General features: G+C 46.2%; 1 protein-coding gene across 1 annotated transcript in view; it reads right to left on the bottom strand.

Moving 5' to 3' along the window:
• ATP13A2 (ATPase cation transporting 13A2) overlaps positions 1-21,427 on the bottom strand; it is a gene marked incomplete in the record, with an annotated part of 47,872 nt that overhangs the window by 12,341 nt on the left and 14,104 nt on the right. Inside the window, 14 exon segments of the mRNA XM_077456290.1 lie at positions 537-616; positions 1,953-2,063; positions 3,985-4,145; positions 4,270-4,394; positions 6,488-6,608; positions 7,334-7,490; positions 9,483-9,587; positions 9,712-9,918; positions 11,896-12,084; positions 12,162-12,208; positions 13,494-13,604; positions 14,004-14,171; positions 17,346-17,477; positions 17,622-17,688. Of these exon segments, the coding sequence (XP_077312416.1) occupies positions 537-616; positions 1,953-2,063; positions 3,985-4,145; positions 4,270-4,394; positions 6,488-6,608; positions 7,334-7,490; positions 9,483-9,587; positions 9,712-9,918; positions 11,896-12,084; positions 12,162-12,208; positions 13,494-13,604; positions 14,004-14,171; positions 17,346-17,477; positions 17,622-17,688 (1,781 nt within the window).

Raw genomic sequence — 21,427 nt, 5'->3', positions numbered from 1 at the left:
TATAGGAGGCCTCCTTGGCTCTTTGTGGCCTACAGAACCTATAAGAGGCCTCCTTAGCTCTTTGTGGCCTACAGAACCTATAAGAGGCCTCCTTAGCTCTTTGTGGCCTACAGAACCTATAGGAGGCCTCCCTGGTTTTGTGGCCTACAGAACCTATAGGAGGCCTCCCTGGCTCATTGCGGCCTACAGAACCTATAGGAGGCCTCCCTGGCTCATTGCGGCCTACAGAACCTATAGGAGGCCTCCCTGGCTCATTGCGGCCTACAGAACCTATAGGAGGCCTCCCTGGCACTTTGTGGCCTACAGAACCTATAGGAGGCCTCCCTGGCTCATTGCGGCCTACAGAACCTATAGGAGGCCTCCCTGGCTCATTGCGGCCTACAGAACCTATAGGAGGCCTCCCTGGCACTTTGTGGCCTACAGAACCTATAGGAGGCCTCCCTGGCACTTTGTGGCCTACAGAACCTATAGGAGGTCTATGTGGCTTCTTCTCACCAGCCGCCATTCTGACTATAGGGGACCCGGCGCTCACTCACCCCAGAACTTGGAAGTTTTGCACCAGCTGAGTTTTCTGGTCAGGGGACATTCGGGCGAAGACTGTGGCGTGCATAAGAACCTAAAAATCGAGAGAAGGAGGAGGATCAGGATGACTGCAGACGTGAAAGGAGCATTCCTCTACTGAATTCAGGTTTACGGCAAAAATGCCCATCTGAGCATCTTTCTAAAACAAAAAAAAAGTGCAAAAGCAACTCCACCCAACATTGTATTTTAATAGCCAAGCTCCAGGTCAAAGGTTAAACATATTAAAATATATTCCTTACAATCGAAGGTCCCCCGGCTCACATATTGGAGCCATTTTTCACAGAGGCCAATTAACCTATCAGCATATCTTCGGAGTTTGGGAGGAAACCAGGCAGGTGGTGCCGTGGTTGGGGTTCAAACCGGTGACCCCCTAGTACTGCCATGCGGAAGTGCTCATCACTTAGCCACTCCGCTGCCCTATTCACCCAGACCCGAGACTCGCACAGCTCTGCAGAGAGTGCAGACAGGTCGATGACCTCAGCTCTCTCTTCCGCATTTAAAGTGATTGTTATTTTTTATAGAAAAACAAAAAAAAGTTACAAACATGTTATACTTATCTCCTTTGTAATGGATACGAACAGAGCAGCCCTGATCCTCCTCTTCTCGGGTCCCTCCCTCCTGTGAAGTGCCCCCACAGCCGGCGGCTTGCTACGGGGGAACCTGCACTGAGTCACAGCTCCCTGCGTCCATTCAGACATGGAGCCCCGGCCTTAACTATCTGCCTTGCAAAGCCTCATGGGACTTGTAGTTCCGCAACAGCTTTTGTAACTCTTCCCTCCCCAACCTGATTGTCCCTGGCCCCGCCCCTTTCATATTTCAGGTCATGGAGGCTCAGCGTCACATGTGGGCGTTACCTATGCAAATACAGATCGCCTATGGACCCCCCCAACCCATCAAGGCATTTAGATATTTGCATAACTCCTCCCGCCGCTTGCAATCAAGATTGAGGGCTCTGGAGAGGACGGGTGTTGTGGTGTTTTCAGGAAGCTATGTACAATACCCAACCCCGCCCCCCCCCACTGGCCCCTCCCTTCAGACTTGATTTGCCTGCGTTGCATAGAGAAGCATAGAGACCCAGTGCTGTTGTCACTCGGGGCTGCCTTTAGCACAGGGCAAAAAGGGGCAGCTGCCCCGAGCCCAGTGATTGTTGTGGGGCCCATAGCAGCTGCCCCTCAAGCCCACACTGTTGATGGGGGGGAGGGGGGGGGGGGTGAAATATAAGCAGAATAAATAATTAGCTTAAAAAAAAAAAAAAATAATAATTCAGCGTTTGATAAGCAGAAACCTAAAGGAGGATCCCGATTCCAGCAGAATCCTTTATCCGAGGACAGAGCTTTAATATCGTGGAATCGGACTCAGGACGGCCTCACCTTGGGCAGCATTTCGGGGAAGTAATCAGTCAGAGCCGTGAAAGATTTCCCATTCATGGCGAAGCAGAACGGCCCGCGGTCCAGGAACGCCCCTCCTTGCTGGTACAGCCCCTGCGTGGAGACAGAGGAGACCCCCCCAAAAAAATTATTTCTTTTATTCAGGCATCTAAAATGCCACCGGAATTTCCACAGCTTATACATTTATGGTAAAAAGTTGCATCGACTTTAAAATGTTTATTACTCGGAAAGGCAAAATGGCGCGGTACGGACCGCGTTCACTCGAAGCAGCTGCGTTTGTGTATATCATACAAATAAGAGAAGTAAAATTGGATCCAAAAAGGAAGACTGGCTAGCGATTGTCTCTCCTGCCACCAGCTTACCACGAGTGCAGGGTTCGGTAGTGCGTTATATACAGAGTTCAGAGGTGTGCTGTGTACAGATTGCAGGGTTTAGGGGTGTGCTATGCACGGAGTGCAGGGTTCAGGAGTGTGCTATGCACGGAGTGCAGGGTTCAGGAGTGTGCTATGCACGGAGTGCAGGGTTCAGGAGTGTGCTATGCACGGAGTGCAGGGTTCAGGAGTGTGCTATGCACGGAGTGCAGGGTTCAGGAGTGTGCTATGCACGGAGTGCAGGGTTCAGGAGTGTGCTATGCACGGAGTGCAGGGTTCAGGAGTGTGCTATGCACGGAGTGCAGGGTTCAGGAGTGTGCTATGCACGGAGTGTAGGGTTCAGGGGTGTGCTATGCACGGAGTGCAGGGTTCAGGGGTGTGCTATGCACGGAGTGCAGGGTTCAGGAGTGTGCTATGCACGGAGTGCAGGGTTCGGGAGTGTGCTATGCACGGAGTGCAGGGTTCAGGAGTGTGCTATGCACTGAGTGTAGGGTTCAGGGGTGTGCTATGCACGGAGTGCAGGGTTCAGGGGTGTGCTATGCACGGAGTGTAGGGTTCAGGAGTGTGCTATGCACGGAGTGCAGGGTTCAGGGGTGTGCTATGCACGGAGTGTAGGGTTCAGGAGTGTGCTATGCACGGAGTGCAGGGTTCAGGAGTGTGCTATGCACGGAGTGCAGGGTTCGGGAGTGTGCTATGCACGGAGTGCAGGGTTCAGGAGTGTGCTATGCACTGAGTGTAGGGTTCAGGGGTGTGCTATGCACGGAGTGCAGGGTTCAGGGGTGTGCTATGCACGGAGTGTAGGGTTCAGGAGTGTGCTATGCACGGAGTGCAGGGTTCAGGAGTGTGCTATGCACGGAGTGCAGGGTTCAGGGGTGTGCTATGCACTGAGTGTAGGGTTCAGGGGTGTGCTATGCACGGCGTGCAGGGTTCGGTAGTGCGTTATTTACAGAGTCCAGGGGTGTGCTAGTACCTCCCTGTGCAGGCGGCTTCACCTCACCTTGCAGAGAGCGGAGGGTGAAAGTTGGAGGAGACGGAACGGAGTTCTGACACATTCCAGCTGCAAAACTTGGTGCGAGGGCCACACGACAAGGCCTGGAGGGCCAGATTCGGCCTGCGGGCTTTGTGTTTGACATATGTGCCCCAGACAATAAAATGGAGGTAGTCACACAACATGTCACACAATATTAGTGCAGCTGTTTATGGAATGTAACATTTTTTGGTGACAGGTTCTCTTTAATGAGATCTCTCACCTGCCTTGTAATGAAACGAATGGAGTGCAGCTTCTCCCCCGGCCGGCCGCACAAGCTGAGGAAAGTGACATTTTACACTTCCAAGTCATTAGCAGGAAGAGGAGATCAGCAAACAGACATTCACTGATCTCCCTTCCCCCTCTACTCGGCAGCACCCACTGTGCTGGTCCTGGAGTGCCCGGTAAATATGGCGGGGGGGTGGGGGCGGCACATGCAGGGGTGGGGGAGGGCTTATGGAAGCGATCGGGTGGCTGCACAGCCATTGGATGGATTCCATTTGTCAGGTTTACGCACCCTCCCGGCAGCTGCGAGAGGCCTGGCGGCATTATTGGCGCACACACACGGCCGGGACAGACCCGCGGATGGGGGGGGGGGGGGGAGGGGGGCACTTACCTCTCTGTTCTCCTCCCCCACAGTCGGCTCGGAGGGGATGAATCTCAGGGTGGCGGAGCTGTCATAAGTGGGAGGAGAGGCGTTCACGAAGAAAACCTTTTCCGTTACCTCCACAAGGTGGCAGCTCTTGGCGACGTTCACCGCGGTCAACATGTTGTCACCTAAAAGAGAAAAAAAAAAATTTAAATTTTTTTTTTTTTTTTTTAAATTGGCTCAGCTCCATCCTGCAAGAATTAGTTGGGGGGTTCATATAAAAAGATTGGGGCATCCCATAATGTCACTGACCGGTCACCATGACGGTGCGGATGTCGGCTTTTCTCAGCGAGTAGATGACGGGCGATGTCTCCGGCTTCAGCACGTTCCTCATAACCAGGAACCCCAGGAAGGTCAGGTCACGCTCCGCCGACTCTCTACGTGGGGGAAAAAAAAAAAAAAAAAAAAGGCGACGCCGCGGAAAGCAGAACATTATAGAAGATAATTGACGATCGTTGTTTTTTTTTTTTTTTGTAGGAAATCTCGTTTTGCAACAATTTGCCGTTATTTGATACAGATTTTGTTGACGTTAATGAAATCCTCCACCCCCCGCCCCCCCGTCTCCAAATATACTATAGATCCCATGTGCATGTAAACCCTCCGCCTACCCAGTGATGTGACTCAGATGAAACAAATCCTCCTACAGAAGTTGTACCCGTTTATCTGCAGCCCTCTCTCCTTTACATCCATGCAAAGTGCAGAATATACACAGAATCTCTCAGCTCAGAAAGGCGGAGGGGGGGGCGGGGAGGTCGAGTCACATCAGCGAGGAGAGCTCTGAGAGCGTACCGGAGGGAAGGGACACACCCCCTTCACACAGAACACAGCTGAGGCTGCCAATCACAGTCTGTGTGCTGCAGCTCCCTCCCCTGTCACCATTTTTTTTTTTTTTTTCCTGGTGTCAGGAAAACTTGTCAGAAGCGAGTCGTGCAGAGGAAGGAGGCAGCAGACAAAAAAAAACGACACTCAGTGCTCTGGACTGAGACAAGAACACACTATAGAGGGAAATGCTTTGTTCAGATTTCATGTCTGAGGTTTACAACCACTTCATTACCCGGCTATCGTCAAATGACGTCCGCAGGTGGGATCTCCCATCCTGGGTGGGCGTCATATGACGTCCTCAGCTCGATGCTGGTATAGGGGGGCGGGCGCGGCGTTCCCGCCGCGTCACTGACGCGATGTCCGCCGGGCTCCCGGGACCGCTCCTGACAGAGAAGAAATGTGGAAAACACACAGATCCACATCCTGGCAGAGGAGAGGAGATAGATCGTGTGTTCCTAGTATATAGGAACACCGATGGGTCTCCTCCCCTAGTCAGTCCCCTCCCCCCTTCAGTTACAACACACAGTCAGCCCCTTGATCGCCCCCTAGTGTTAACCCCTTCCCTGCCAGTGACATTTACACAGTAATCAGTGGCTATTTATAGCACTGATCGCTGTATCAATGTGTCCAATTTGTCCACCGCAACATTGCAGTCCCGATAAAAAAAAAAAAAATAATAATAATAATAATAATAATAATAATATCGCAGATTAGTGAAAAAAAAATAATAATAATAATATCGCAGATTAGTGAAAAAAAAAATAATAATAATAATAATATCGCAGATTAGTGAAAAAAAAAAAATAATAATAATATCGCAGATTAGTTTAAAAAAAATAATAATAATAATATCGCAGATTAGTGAAAAAAAAAAAAAATAATAATAATAATATCGCAGATTAGTGAAAAAAAAAATAATAATAATATCGCAGATTAGTGAAAAAAAAAAAATAATAATAATATATATAATAATAATAATAATAATATTATATATATATATATATATATATATATATATATATATATATATATATATATATATATATATATATATATATATATATATATATATGATAATAATTATAATAATAATAAAAATGCCATAAATCTATCCCCTATTTTGTAGACGCTATAACTTTTGCACAAACCAATCAATATACGGTTATTGCAATTTTTTTTTTTTTTTACCAGAAATATGTAGAAGAATACATATTGGCCTAAACTGAGGAATTTTTTTTTTTTTTTATTTGGGATATTTATTATAGCAAAAAGTAAAACACATTGTTTTTTTCTTTCAAAATTGTCGCTCTTTTTTTGTTTATAGGGAAAAAAAATAGAAATAAATCAACAACAACTGCAGAGGCGATCAAATACCACCAAAAGAAAGCTTTATTTGTGGGGGGGGGGAAAAAAAAGGATGTAAATTTTGTTTGGGTGTTGTACCTAAACAAAATTTACATCCTTATTTTTTTTTTTCTTTTGGTCACACGACCACGCAATTGTCAGTTGAAGTAACGCAAGTGCTGTATCGGAAAAAAAAAATGGCCCAGGCAGGAAGGGGGTAAAATCTTCCGGGTGCTGAAGTGGTTAATAAATCCCATCTAGTGAGAAGACCGATACGGGAATATCTATAGATCGAGGGACGAACCTGGTCACAGCCTGCGCCTCTTCAAACGTTCTGGTGGATGGCAGAGTTTTATACGCAAAGCCCAGGACCCGGTACCCGTCCTGAGTGTACTGACGCAGCATGGCAGAGAAATCAGGCGGTACTGCAAGAAATAAAAAAAAAAATTAAAAAAAAAAATGACAAATGGTTACAATGTTATAAAAATAAATAAATAAAAACAAACACAAGTCACACATGGTTACAATGTTATAAAAAAAATAAAAATAAAAATTAAAAAATCATAAATGGATACGTTATTTAAAAAAAAAAAAAAAAAAAAATCACAAACGGTTACAATGTTATAATAAAAAATTTTTACAAATGGATACGTTATAAAAAAAAAAAATCACAAATGGATACGTTGCTATTAAAATAAAAAAAATACAAATGGTTACATTTTTTTTATGTATAACAAACACAAAATGCATATGTTCTAAAAAATAAATAAACACAAATCACACATGGTTACAATGTTCTAAAAAAAAAAAAAAAAAAAAAAAAATGTTAAAATCACAAATGGATACGCTATTTAAAAAATTAAATAAAATCACAAACGGTTACGTTATAAAAAGAAAAAAAAAATCACAAATGGATACGTTATAAAAACAAAAAAAACAATCAAACGGTTACAATGTAATAAGAAAAAAAAATAACACAAATGCATACGTTATAAAAAAAAAATTAATAAATAAAATCAGAAATGGTTACATTGATATTAAAAAAAAAAAAATACAAAATGGTTACATTGTTATTAAAAAAATAAAAAGAAATAAATAAAAAGAAAAAAAGACCCGGAAATCTGTCTCAACTGCCAGAGAGGACGCTCACCCGTATCGTTCCGGCACAGACTGGCCACCATCTCTGGCGCCCCCTTCATGTAAAGCTGAGAATGCTGATCGCTCGACTGTCTGGCGATGACGCTCATCCGCTGGATGCTGGAAGAAAATGGGAACCGCTGCAGGATGCCCACAGGGACTGTGTGCTTCTAGGGGGGGGGAGAAAACAGCAACAGGGTCAATGTGATTGAAATCATGGCTTAACCACTCTGCGACCGCCGCACGCTGGATCAAGTATCAAGTACGTGGTCCAGCACTTCTGGGCAGGGGGGCGCGCCGGCTGTGCTGCGATTAGTCACAGCACAAGCAGATAAGTGGGTGCCGGCCACCCACCGATCGGCGAGGAGGAAGACGGGATATGGAGCTCTTTCCTATCGGCGACGATCAGATTCCTGTCCGAATTTGCAGATCGCACTGCGATATGCGAACAGATTTGGGGCGGCCAATAACTTTTAACGGAAACACCCCCAGCCGTTGGCATAGAGCAGTGTGAACTGCAGCCGGGCGACATGCGATGCCGGAACCCGCAGTGGATTCGCAGGGTTCCCACATCGCAGCAGTGTGAACCGCCACTTAGTGTCAGATCGCCCACCATACTATCGCAGTCGCTGATCTCCGCCATTACTAGTATTAAAAAATAAATAAAAATAAAATTCCAGTATATATCCCATAGATTGTAGACGCTATAACTTTCACACAAAATATACACTTATTGTACATTTTTTTTTTACCAAAAATATGTGGCAGAATACATATTGGCCTACATTTATAAAGAAATTCGATTATTTTTAAAAATGTTCTGATTAAATATGTTTTATAGTAGAAAGTAAAAAAATCAAATTTCTTTATAATTGTAGGCCAATAGGTATTAACCACTTTCAGACCGGACCAATTTGCTGGTCAAAGACCAGACCACTTTTTGCGATTCGGCACTGCGTCGCTTTAACTGACAATTGCGCGGTCGTGCGACGTGGCTCCCAAACAAAATTGACGTCCTTTTATTCCCACAAATAGAGCTTTCTTTCGGTGGTATTTGATCACCTCTGCGGTTTTTATTTTTTGCGCTATAAACAAAAATAGAGCGACAATTTTGAAAAAAAACGCATTATTTTTTACTTTTTGTTATAATAAATATCCCCTAAAAATATATAAAAAAACATTTTTTTCCTCAGTTTAGGCCGATACGTATTCTTCTATATATTTTTGGTAAAAAAAAAAAATCGCAATAAGCGATTATTGATTGGTTTGCGCAAAAGTTATAGCGTTTACAAAATAGGGATAGTTTTATAGCATTTTTATTAATAATTTTTTATTATTTTTTTTTTTTTACTAGTAATGGCGGCGATCAGCGATTTTTATTGTGACTGCGACATTGTGGGGGACCCATCGGACATTTTTGGGACCATTGTCATTTATACAGTAATCAGTGCTATATAAATGCAGTGATTCCTGTGTAAATGACACTGGCAGCGAAGGGGTTAAGTGTTCCTAGGGGAGTGTTACTAACTGTGGGGGGGTTGGGCTTTCATTTAGTGTACACTGATCTCTGCTCCAATCACATGGAGCAGAGATCAGCGTCACTAGTTGCTAGGCAGAATAGACAAATGTTGTTTACACAGCATTTGCTCTATTCGGCCGCTCCGTGAGACGATCGCGGGGATGCCCGCGGCGATCGAGTCCGCGGGTCCCGCGACCAAACTCACGGGGGTCCCGACCAGCGCGGGAGCGCGCCGTCGGCGGCGCGCTCCCGATGGCAGGGCGGCATCGAATATTGGACGTACCTGTACGCCAATATGCCTGCCCGTGCCATTCTGTCGACGTACATCGTCGTGCGCTGGTCGGGAAGTGGTTAAAAAAAAGATTAAATTAAAAAAGACCGAACATTCTGAAAAAAATAAAAATAAAGGATTTGTTCAAATTTTTGCATTAAATATGTTTTATAGTAGAAACTAAAAATGTTAACGAAAGCTCTGTTTGTGGGCAAAAAAAAAATGTACATAAATAAAATTTTGGTACAGCTTTAAAAATGGTCTGGTCATGATGGAGGGGGTAAATCTTTCAGAGGGAAAGTGGTGAAGATTCCTCCCCCCCCCAAGAAAAGGACAGCAGAAAATAGACCGGCTGTATTGATGGTCACGTACGGGCCCGTGCGGCTGCTCCTCCAGGGTGGGCGGCTTGATCAGCGACAGCACTTTTGTCCCAAAAATGTCCTTGGTACGCGGATCGGCGTCTCCGTCCTCCAGAACCTGAAAGATGGAAAACGAACGAATTCATTAATGAAAAACTGCAGGACAATCCGGACTAAGATCCAGCGCGCAACACCGACCACCTTACGGGGTCAGCGAGAACAACGCTTTTATATCTTCTCACCCATCCGGTGGACTCCAACATCTTCAGGTCCATCAGGTCTCCGATGGGATTTCCATTCAGCAGGGTGACGGAGTGGCAGGAGGCCAGAGAATATAAGAGGTGTCCGTCTGGCAGCGAGCGAGGATCGTGGCTAATCGGCAGGAAGTAGGTGTCCTCGAGCGGGACCACCCCCCAAACGTCCAGTCCTTCCTCTGTGAGAGTACCTGTCTGGGGGTAACATGGAGGTCAGACTGGAATGGAATGGATTGAATAGGAGACGAGTTTAAATACTGAGTCAATTTTTCAATGAAACACTAGTCCATCCAGTTCAACATTATAATATATATACACACACACACACACATATATATGTGTATATATATATATATATATATATATATATATATATGAAAAAATATGTTAAATTATAGAATATATATATATATATATATATATATATATATATATATATATATATATATATATATATATATACATATATATACACACACACACACATACACATACATATACACACACATAGTATATATGTAATATATATATTTTTTTATATATAAGAAACATTAAATAAATATATATATAAAAAAACATTTAAAAAAATGTATATTATATATATATATATATATATACACACACATATACATACACACATACACATTTTTTTATGTTTTTTATATATATATATTTATTTAATGTTTTTATATATATATATATATATATATATATATATTTATTTAATGTTTTTTATATATAAAAAAATATATTACATATATAATATGTGTGTGCACGTGCATATATATATATATACACACACACATATACTATATACATATATATATATATATATATATATATATTAAAAAATATGTTAAATTATAGAAATATATATATATATATATATATACACATACATACATACACACACATAGTATATATGTAATATATATATTTTTTTATATATAAGAAACATTAAATATATATATAAATAAAAAACATTAAAAAAAATGTATATATTATATATATATATATATATATATATATATATATACACATTTTTTTAAATGTTTTTTTTATATATATATTTATTTAATGTTTTTTCTATATAAAAAAAAATATATTACATATATATTATGTGTGTGTGTGTGCGCGTGTATTATATATATATATATATATATATATATATATAAAACACGATTTTTTTTTTTTATAGAAAATACTTAGAACCCCCAAACATATATTTTTTTAAAGCAGAGGCCCTAGAGAATAAAATGGGGGGCTGTGGCAATTTTTTTCTGTCACACACAGCCGTTAATCAAATGCAAGTTTTTTTTTAGGAAAAAATAAACTTAAACGAATTGTAGTGTACACAAACCCATTTTTCTTTTGTGTAAAATATAAAAAATAAAAAAATAAATAAAATAAAAAGGAGGTTGCATCAAGCAATTAGATACCGAACACGTCAAGATTTAAAATTGTGCACGCCCATGAAATGGTGACAAACTGCGGCACATGAAATCATCTATAGGTGATACTTGATTCCTAAAAAAATATATATATATTTTTTTACACTTCAATTTTTTCTTTAAACTTTATTGCTATCACGAGGGAGCCAACAAACCCCCTTGTGATAGCTTTGGGGCAGGTGACAGGTCCTCTTTATGGAGACATCGGAGGTCTATTAGAACTGTGACGGCTCCTCTGCCCTCCAAAGCAGATAACGAACACGGATCACGCTTGGCTGCAGCCAGGGAATGACAATTCTGAAATGGGAAGTGTGGAAATCCGGCGATTCATTTGTCACAGAGGTCCACTCTGTGTACTCTTGACTTATTGGCTACACATAAATTGACACAGCATAAAAAATGCAACGCGTTTCGGCTATACAGCTAAATCCCGAATATAGCAGTTAAGCTCGGGTAAGGTTTGCTGTATTTTCAATCAAAGAGGAGATGGGGGGGGGGGATGTTCCTCTATTTCCTCTGTGTGAACCTATTCTTACCGCCTGCTACGGTCCCGGGCTCCCCAGAGGAACAGGAGAGCCCATGAACCACCGGGGGTAGAGGGGTAGGGGTGGGGGTGGAGTTTTTTCTAACCAAGCTTCCTCGAATTTGTAGATGGGGAGTGGAGGGAATGCAGACCCACCCCCCCTCCCCCGGGGGCCACACAGAGCTCCCCTCCACCTACCTTATCGAAGCACATCATCTTTATCTTGCCGCTGACGTTGATGCGCGGGGGACTGATACAGAAGATATTTTTCTTCCTCAGCCGGCCCTGGGCGTAGACGGTCCCCACGGTCATGGCGGCCGGCAGAGCCGGCGGGACGATGACGGTGATAATGTCCAGGGTGTTCAGGACGATCTGAGACACCTTAACCTGGTCAGGACACAATGCATTAATGAGGAGCCACCATGGAGGGGCGCACAAAGGGGCGGGGAGAACACACTACACACCTTGTGCAGAATGTGCATCACAAGGCTGTAGATGAGCCCAATGGCAGCTGAAAAACAACAAAAACATCAATATAATATATACAACTTTTTTTTTCTAATCATGTTTTATTTTTTTTTGTTTTTTTTAAATGTGAATTATTATTAATGTCATACAATCATAATAAAAAAAAAATATATAAAATTTACGATTATATAACATTAATAAAAAATATATATTTTAACAGTGCCGAACAATCGGACCCTTCCACATGTCAAATGCATGACGGTTTCAGGCTGTAAGATAGCGCCTTTATAAAAATACTATAATATATATATATATATATATATATATATATATATATATATATATATATATATATATATATATATATATATATATATATATATTTTTTTTTATTTTTTTTGTTTTTTTTTCACATTAAAAAAATCCAATAAAACCTGATTAAAAAAATAATAATAATAACAATAATAATAATAAATATATATAATATAAATATAATATTAATTCACATAAAAAAAAAACATTAAAACCAGATTAGAAAAAAAATGATATTATATATATATATTTTTATACATATATATATATATATATATATATATATATATATATATATATATATATATATATACACACACACACACACACACACACACACACACACACATTATATAATTTTTTTTTAATGTTATATAAATCGTAAATTTTATATATTAAATATATATATATATATATATATATATATATATATATATATATATATATATATATATATATATATATATATTTTTTTTTTTTTCTAATCAGGTTTTAATGTTTTTTTATGTGAATTAATATTATATTTATATTATATATATTTATTATTGTTTTTTTTAATCAGGTTTTATTGTTTTTTTTTTTATGTGAAAATATTATATAACATAATATATAATAGTATTTTTATAAAGGGGCTATCTTACAGCCTGAAACCGTCATGCATTTGACCTGTGGAAGGGTCCGATTGCTCAGCACTGCTATATCCGGATCATGTGCACTTCACCCTCAACACTTTTTGTTTTATATATATATATATATATATATATATATATATATATATATATATTTATTTATTTATTTACATAAAAAGCAATTAAAAAAAAAAAAAAAAAAAACAAAAAAAAAAAATGAAAAAAACATAATTCACATTAAAAAAAAACAAAGAAAAAAACAATAAAATGTGATTATATATTTTAAAAAAAAATTATTAACATAAAAAACAGGATTTAAAAAAAAATTAAAAATAAAAAAAAGTCACATAAAAAAATGCACCGAGAAGCATGGTCATAAATTCTTACCAATAGCGGACAGTGCGAGCACAAACAACATGGCGTCCCGGTAGAACTTGAAGAAGATTGGTTTGGGGTGGAGTATGGAGCTGATGAGGTTCCCCTTCACTGTGCAGAACCCTGGAGAGAGCAGAAAGTGATCACCATAAGAACGTCCAGGACTGTCTGCCCACCTTACAAGTCATCAGAGGGTCCTTCATCATCCTTCACATGTCTGCTCTGGTACCAGTGCTACACACAGCCCTGAAGGGAGACTGTGCTCCAACTAGACCAAGGGTGGGAACCGAGCAGGCGCTGCGTGCTCTCAAATATGTGATAAATATGACCAGTACATACAAGACTGGGAGATCTACCCCTATAACATGGATACATTGAATATCATTTTCATTATTTAGTGTCTCTTTTAGGAGCACCTGTCACCTACAGAGAGGGGCGGGACCATTTTGGACCAATCAGACAGATGGTAACAGCACTACCGAGGTCAATGTGAGGGAGAAGTAGTAGAAGGTCACATGATACCTGTCTTTAGTACGACAGCGATGACATCACTGTCCACGTAGCTCTTGGCCTGGATGATCTGCGTCCCACAGAACAGCGTGTGGCGGCGGTGGGCATCCGAGGAGTAAACGGTGTCAGCGGCGTTAGGGCCATCGGGTAATGGCGTCTTCATTTCAGGAACGCTTTCCCCTATAAATGGAGAGAAAAGAAAAAACACGAAATAAAATGCCTAGGGTACTGAATATAAACAAAAACTAATACAGTATTTAAAATAAATATAAAATTATTATGTATATATTATAAAATATAAAATGTTTAAAATAAGTAAATAAAAATGCCTAGGTTACTGAATATCCACTTTATATACTAAAGTACAATATAACACGATGAAAGACAGCACCCTATAATAATACATAATGGAACAAAAAAGTACTAAAAAACCCCAAGCAGATATTAAATACCATCTGACATTTCATAAATATGTTAGGCCCTGCCCCTTTCTACTAAACCACACCCCTTTACCGTCCCCTTTCCAGAGGGGTGTTGCGTCTGTTGCAACAGCTGCACCCAAAATTCAGACATCAGGAAGAAGATATGACCGGTCATTCACGAACCCTCCACCTCTTCATTCTCCAGTCTATGGCCGGACCTCCTCTGCGCTCTCCAGTCTACGGCCGGACCTCCTCTGCGCTCTCCAGTCTACGGCCGGACCTCCTCTGCGCTCTCCAGTCTACGGCCGGACCTCCTCTGCGCTCTCCAGTCTACGGCCGGACCTCCTCTGCGCTCTCCAGTCTACGGCCGGACCTCCTCTGCGCTCTCCAGTCTACGGCCGGACCTCCTCTGCCCTCTCCAGTCTACGGCCGGACCTCCTCTGCCCTCTCCAGTCTACGGCCGGACCTCCTCTGCCCTCTCCAGTCTACGGCCGGACCTCCTCTGCGCTCTCCAGTCTACGGCCGGACCTCCTCTGCCCTCTCCAGTCTACGGCCGGACCTCCTCTGCCCTCTCTAGTCTACGGCCGGACCTCCTCTGCGCTCTCAGTCTACGGCCGGACCTCCTCTGCGCTCTCCAGTCTACGGCCGGACCTCCTCTGCGCTCTCCAGTCTACGGCCGGCCCTCCTCTGCCCTCTCCAGTCTACGGCCGGACCTCCTCTGCCCTCTCCAGTCTACGGCCGGACCTCCTCTGCCCTCTCCAGTCTACGGCCGGACCTCCTCTGCCCTCTCCAGTCTACGGCCGGACCTCCTCTGCCCTCTCCAGTCTACGGCCGGACCTCCTCTGCCCTCTCCAGTCTACGGCCGGACCTCCTCTGCCTCTCCAGTCTACGGCCGGACCTCCTCTGCCTTCTCCAGTCTACGGCCGGACCTCCTCTGCCTTCTCCAGTCTACGGCCGGACCTCCTCTGCCTTCTCCAGTCTACGGCCGGACCTCCTCTGCCTTCTCCAGTCTACGGCCGGACCTCCTCTGCCTCTCCAGTCTACGGCCGGACCTCCTCTGCGCTCTCCAGTCTACGGCCGGACCTCCTCTGCGCTCTCCAGTCTACGGCCGGACCTCCTCTGCGCTCTCCAGTCTACGGCCGGACCACCTCTGCGCTCTCCAGTCTACGGCCGGACCTCCTCTGCGCTCTCCAGTCTACGGCCGGACCTCCTCTGCCTTCTCCAGTCTACGGCCGGACCTCCTCTGCGCTCTCCAGTCTACGGCCGGACCTCCTCTGCCCTCTCCAGTCTACGACCGGACCTCCTCTGCGCTCTCCAGTCTACGGCCGGACCTCCTCTGCCTTCTCCAGTCTACGGCCGGACCTCCTCTGCCCTCTCCAGTCTACGACCGGACCTCCTCTGCGCTCTCCAGTCTACGGCCGGACCTCCTCTGCCTTCTCCAGTCTACGGGCTGGACCTCCCAGAGGAAAAGGTCATCTACTGCTCCTCTCTTCCCTCCACCTCCCAGAAACAGTCAGGTCCCTCTAAGCCTCCTCTCTCCCTGTCCAGCCCCATTCTATCTCTCCCCCCCCCCATATCTTCTTCCCCTAACCCTAACCATGCTCTGCCCCTCTCTACCTATTCCCACTCCCCCACCCCTTGTCCCCACTCCTCACCCCTTCCCAATTCATGATCATCTCCTCTGTCTAGGCTCTCCCCATCCACCATCAGCCCCCTTGACCCACTTCCTCCCAACCACCACCATCATCATCTTCTTCCCCTACACCCTTGCCCTGCTCATCCCCCCTCTACCCATTCTCCTCATGGTCCATCTCCATATCCCACTCCTCCACCTTTCCCAATTCATGATCATCTCCTCTGTATGCTCTCCCATGTTCACCATCAGCCCTCCATAATGCCAACCACTATCATCTTCCCCTTCACCCTTACAATGCTCAGACCCTCTATGCCGATTCTCCCCATGGTCCATGACCCCACGTCTCCACCCTTCCCAGTTCATGATCATCTCCTCTGCCTACTCTCTCGTGTTCATCTTAACCCCGTTTCTACCTCCATACAGTCAACCACTACCATATTCCCCTGCACCCTTACCATGCTCAGGCTCTCTCTATACCTATTTTCCCCATGGCCCATGACCCCATCTTCTCTGGCTACTCATCATCAGCCCCCTTCCACCTTCATTCTACCATCCACCATCATATTTCTCCATACCCCCCCCCCCCCAACCATGCTTAGCCCCTCTTCTTCTACCTATTCTACCCATGGTCCATGACCATGTCTCACTCCTCCACCCTTCCTAACTCACGATCATCTCCTCTGTCTGCTCATTTTCACCATCAGCCCCTCTCTACCTATTCTCCCCATGATCCATGACCGCTCCCCCCCCACTCCTCCATATGCTTTCTCCATGCCCCCAACTCCATAAGGCAGTTGCCATCCTTCTTCCTCTACTTATCTGTTGCCCCAAGTCCATGTTCAGGCACCATTGTTGCTCATCTTTATGGTCAATGACTATATATCTCCCACCATCAATGATCATCTAATCTGCCCTCTCTCCATTTCCTGCCCCGTCAACTTCACCTCTTCAGTCTCTCACAATAGTTAATGGTCATGCCGCTCCTCTGCCACAATCACATGACACCCGGCCTCCTCCATGCCCCCAGTCCATCGCCAGATGCCATCCTTCCGCCTCCATCCCGCTTCTGTACATGTTTGGGGGACCATCCTTCCTTATCTTTATCCCCCCCCCCCCCATGGTCTCTGATCACCTCCTTCTTTAACCCCTACCTTCTGCACACTCAGCTTACACTCTTTTCTCCACCCATAACAACATCTAGAGAGATGGAATATGTGACCAAACATGCATCACGTTTGATTGGCCATGTATGCGCAGTATATAGGTACAGTATTATAGCACAGTATGGACACCCACCTGTCAGCATGCTCTCGTTCACCATACACTCCCCGGCCAGCAGGGCGGCGTCGCACGGCAACAACAGACCTTCCGGAGGAATGAGGATACAATCCCCTGGGACCAGATCCAAGGAATTCACCATCAGTTCATCTGAAAATCGCATACATAGGAGGATGAGCGCGCAGTGCCACGACCAATCATCTAAGACATTAAATACTTTGGCTTTCAATACATTGCTGACTGTATTATGACGGCACGGCTTGTTCCATTACCGTCTCCAGGATAGGCTCTCACCTCCTGTTCCTCGCCGCACTTTTATAGGTACAGACAATTTCACCATATTGTGGAGGGCGATGCTTTGCTGCGGGGGAGAAGATACAGAGGATCACGGCTCATTGCTACAGACCGATATCTGCACAAGTATAATGCAGGGCGGGATGGAAAACTGGTCACATGATCACCGAACCTGCTTAAGCATGCGCCATTCCAATCATCCGCACGATCGTCAGCAGCTACATAAAATACACTCGTCTATAACCAACACTGCTGAGCAAATCCAAGGCTACCAAGGCTCAGGCCGCGTACACACGGGCGGACTGTTCGCCCAACTTTGTCCGCTGAACAGTGTTTGGGCGGACAGTCCGCTCGTGTGTGGGCTTTCAGCGGACAGTTTCAGCGGACAGTTTGACGAACAAGGTTTTCGGAAATTCCGTAAAACTGTCCGCTGAAACCTTGTTTCAGCGAACAGTCCCCTCGTGTGTAGGCTTGTTCGTCAAACAAAGTTGCGCGCATGCTCAGAAAGGATTTTCACCCCGAAAGTTATAATGCAGTGTATAGGACGTCGTATTTTTCGTCCCGTCGTACGTGCCGTTCACGTCATCGCGCACGGTTTCAGCAAACTGTTCGTCCGTCGTGTGTGGCCATGTCCGTCCATGCTAATTTTGAGCGGACTGTTTGCCGAAACTGTTTGACGGACAAAGTTGGGCGAACAGTCCGCCCGTGTGTACGCGGCCTCAGAGCTGCTCAACCACCTTTAAAATGCCCTCAAAATCCTGATTATCAAAGGATTCAATATGGAAAAAAACAAAGGTTTTCCCTACATTTGGCTTGTTTTCCCTGTGAATTCTCTCCTTCCCCCAGGAATATGGGTATTCGACTCTTCCTTGTCCAGAGGAGTGGGCATTGCACTCTCCTTCCCCCCGGGGACCTGGGCACTCGGCTCTCCTCCCCCCCGGGGACCTGGGCACTCGGCTCTCCTCCCCCCCGGGGACCTGGGCACTCGGCTCTCCTCCCCCCGGGGACCTGGGCACTCGGCTCTCCTCCCCCCCGGGGACCTGGGCACTCGGCTCTCCTCCCCCGGGGACCTGGGCACTCGGCTCTCCTCCCCCGGGGGACCTGGGCACTCGGCTCTCCTCCCCCGGGGACCTGGGCACTCGGCTCTCCTCCCCCGGGACCTGGGCACTCGGCTCTCCTCCCCCGGGGACCCTGGGCACTCGGCTCTCCTCCCCCGGGGACCTGGGCACTCGGCTCTCCTCCCCCGGGGACCTGGGCACTCGGCTCTCCACCCCCGGGGACCTGGGCACTCGGCTCTCCACCCCCGGGGACCTGGGCACTCGGCTCTCCACCCCGGGGACCTGGGCACTCGGCTCTCCACCCCCGGGGACCTGGGCACTCGGCTCTCCACCCCCGGGGACCTGGGCACTCGGCTCTCCACCCCCGGGGACCTGGGCACTCGGCTCTCCTCCCCCGGGGACCTGGGCACTCGGCTCTCCTCCCCCGGGGACCTGGGCACTCGGCTCTCCTCCCCCGGGGACCTGGGCACTCGGCTCTCCTCCCCCGGGGACCTGGGCACTCGGCTCTCCTCCCCCGGGGACCTGGGCACTCGGCTCTCCTCCCCCGGGGACCTGGGCACTCGGCTCTCCTCCCCCGGGGACCTGGGCACTCGGCTCTCCTCCCCCGGGGACCTGGGCACTCGGCTCTCCTCCCCCGGGGACCTGGGCACTCGGCTCTCCTCCCCCGGGGACCTGGGCACTCGGCTCTCCTCCCCCGGGGACCTGGGCACTCGGCTCTCCTCCCCCGGGACCTGGGCACTCAGCTCTCCTCCCCCGGGGACCTGGGCACTCAGCTCTCCTCCCCCGGGACCTGGGCACTCAGCTCTCCTCCCCCGGGGACCTGGGCACTCAGCTCTCCACCCCCGGGGACCTGGGCACTCAGCTCTCCACCCCCGGGGACCTGGGCACTCGGCTCTCCTCCCCCGGGGACCTGGGCACTCGGCTCTCCTCCCCGGGGGACCTGGGCACGCGGCTCTCCTCCCCCGGGGACCTGGGCACTCGGCTCTCCTCCCCCGGGGACCTGCCCACTCGGCTCTCCTCCCCCGGGGACCTGCCCCACTCGGTTCTCCTCCCCGGAGGACCTGCCCACTCGGTTCTCCTCCCCGGAGGACCTGCCCACTCGGTTCTCCTCCCCGGAGGACCTGCCCACTCGGTTTTCCCCCCCGGAGGACCTGCCCACTCAGTTTTCCCCCCCGGAGGACCTGCCCACTCAGTTTTCCCCTCTGAGGACCTGCCCACTCAGTTCTCCCCTCTGAGGACCTGCCCACTCAGTTCTCCCCCCCGGAGGACCTGCCCACTCGGTTCTCCTCCCCGGAGGACCTGCCCACTCGGTTCTCCTCCCCGGAGGACCTGCCCACTCGGTTCTCCTCCCCGAAGGTCCTGCCCACTTGGTTCTCCTCCCCGAAGGTCCTGCCCACTTGGTTCTCCTCCCCGAAGGTCCTGCCCACTTGGTTCTCCTCCCGAAGGTCCTGCCCACTTGGGCTCTCCTTTTCTAGGGATCAACCCACTCAGCTCTCTTTCCCTTGGGAACTTGTCCACTCAGTTCTCCTCTCCTTCAAAAACCTGTCACTTGGCTTTTTTTCCTCCATGGACCTGCCCAATCAATTCTCCTCCCCTGGGTGATCGTTTGGCTCTACCTGTCTAGAAATCCAACCATTCATTGATCACTCAAGTCTCCACCCCCCGGTATTTAGTCATGCACATCTAAAACCGCCCGGAATCTGGGTACTGGGATCTCACCTTCTTAGTCTCGTACAGCGACACACCAACCGAGATAAAGGATATTATAATGATACAGACGGCGTAGTAATAATATTGCTCGCAAAACCATAAGACAACACTGAAGAGCTGGAAGATGTAGAAGGGGTTCAGGATCTGGAAAGGACAACAGACAGAGGTGGTGAGTTCCACAATGAGGGCTGATGGAGCTCCGAGGAGCAGATTTTCTTACAATTCAATAGACTTTAACCCGCCCGTCACTTGGATGAAGTTATCCGAGTTATGGGGGGAGGGGAGGGGGGGAACCTAAAACTATGTAAAGATTCCGCCATAGTTTTAGTTTCTAGTGTTGGTTCCTGGGCTCTCCCGCTCCTCCTGGGAGGGACCTTAAGAAGGCCTCTTGCACTTTTCCAAAAAAAAAAAAAAAAAAATTGTATGTATTTGTGAGCATTTTCGCACACATGCTTTTGCGTAATTTTCATGCAAATTTACGCACGCTTGCGAAAACGTATTCTTGCGTTTTTTGATCTGCACACTAAATGGGCATTTGCACACGAGGCGCAAATTACTGACCAAAAATGCAGATTTAAAAAAAAAAATTTAATTTATTTTTTATTGGTACTTGTATTGCGCCGTCAATTTACGCATCGCTTTACATATATATTGTACATTCACATCAGTCCATTCCCTCAAGGAGCTTACAATCCAAGGTCCCTAACTCCCCATCATACATATACTGGGGGTCAATTTAGACCGGATCCAATTAACCTTCCAGCATGTCTTTGACGTGTGGGAGGAAACCGGAGTACCCGGAGGCAAACCCACGCAGGCACAGGGAGAACATGCAAACTCCATGCAGATAGTGTCTTGGATGGGATTCGAACTCAGAGGACGTGTGTGCGGGGTTCATTCGGAGCAATAACATTATAAAAAGGTCAACTCCGCTCATATCTGATTGCCAGTTTTGTGTGGAATTGTAATAATATACGGCAGAGATGTAAATAAAATAAAATTCCAGTTTTGCCCCAATTGTCATCTCGCCGACGTTGG

This window comes from Lithobates pipiens, unplaced genomic scaffold (assembly GCF_037356315.1).
Source record: "Lithobates pipiens isolate NorthernLeopardFrog02 unplaced genomic scaffold, aLitPip1_a1.2 Scaffold_27, whole genome shotgun sequence".
Taxonomy (NCBI): domain Eukaryota; kingdom Metazoa; phylum Chordata; class Amphibia; order Anura; family Ranidae; genus Lithobates; species Lithobates pipiens.
The sequence above is the reverse complement of the archived record's forward strand: the minus strand, read 5'-3'. Positions and strand labels throughout refer to the sequence as shown.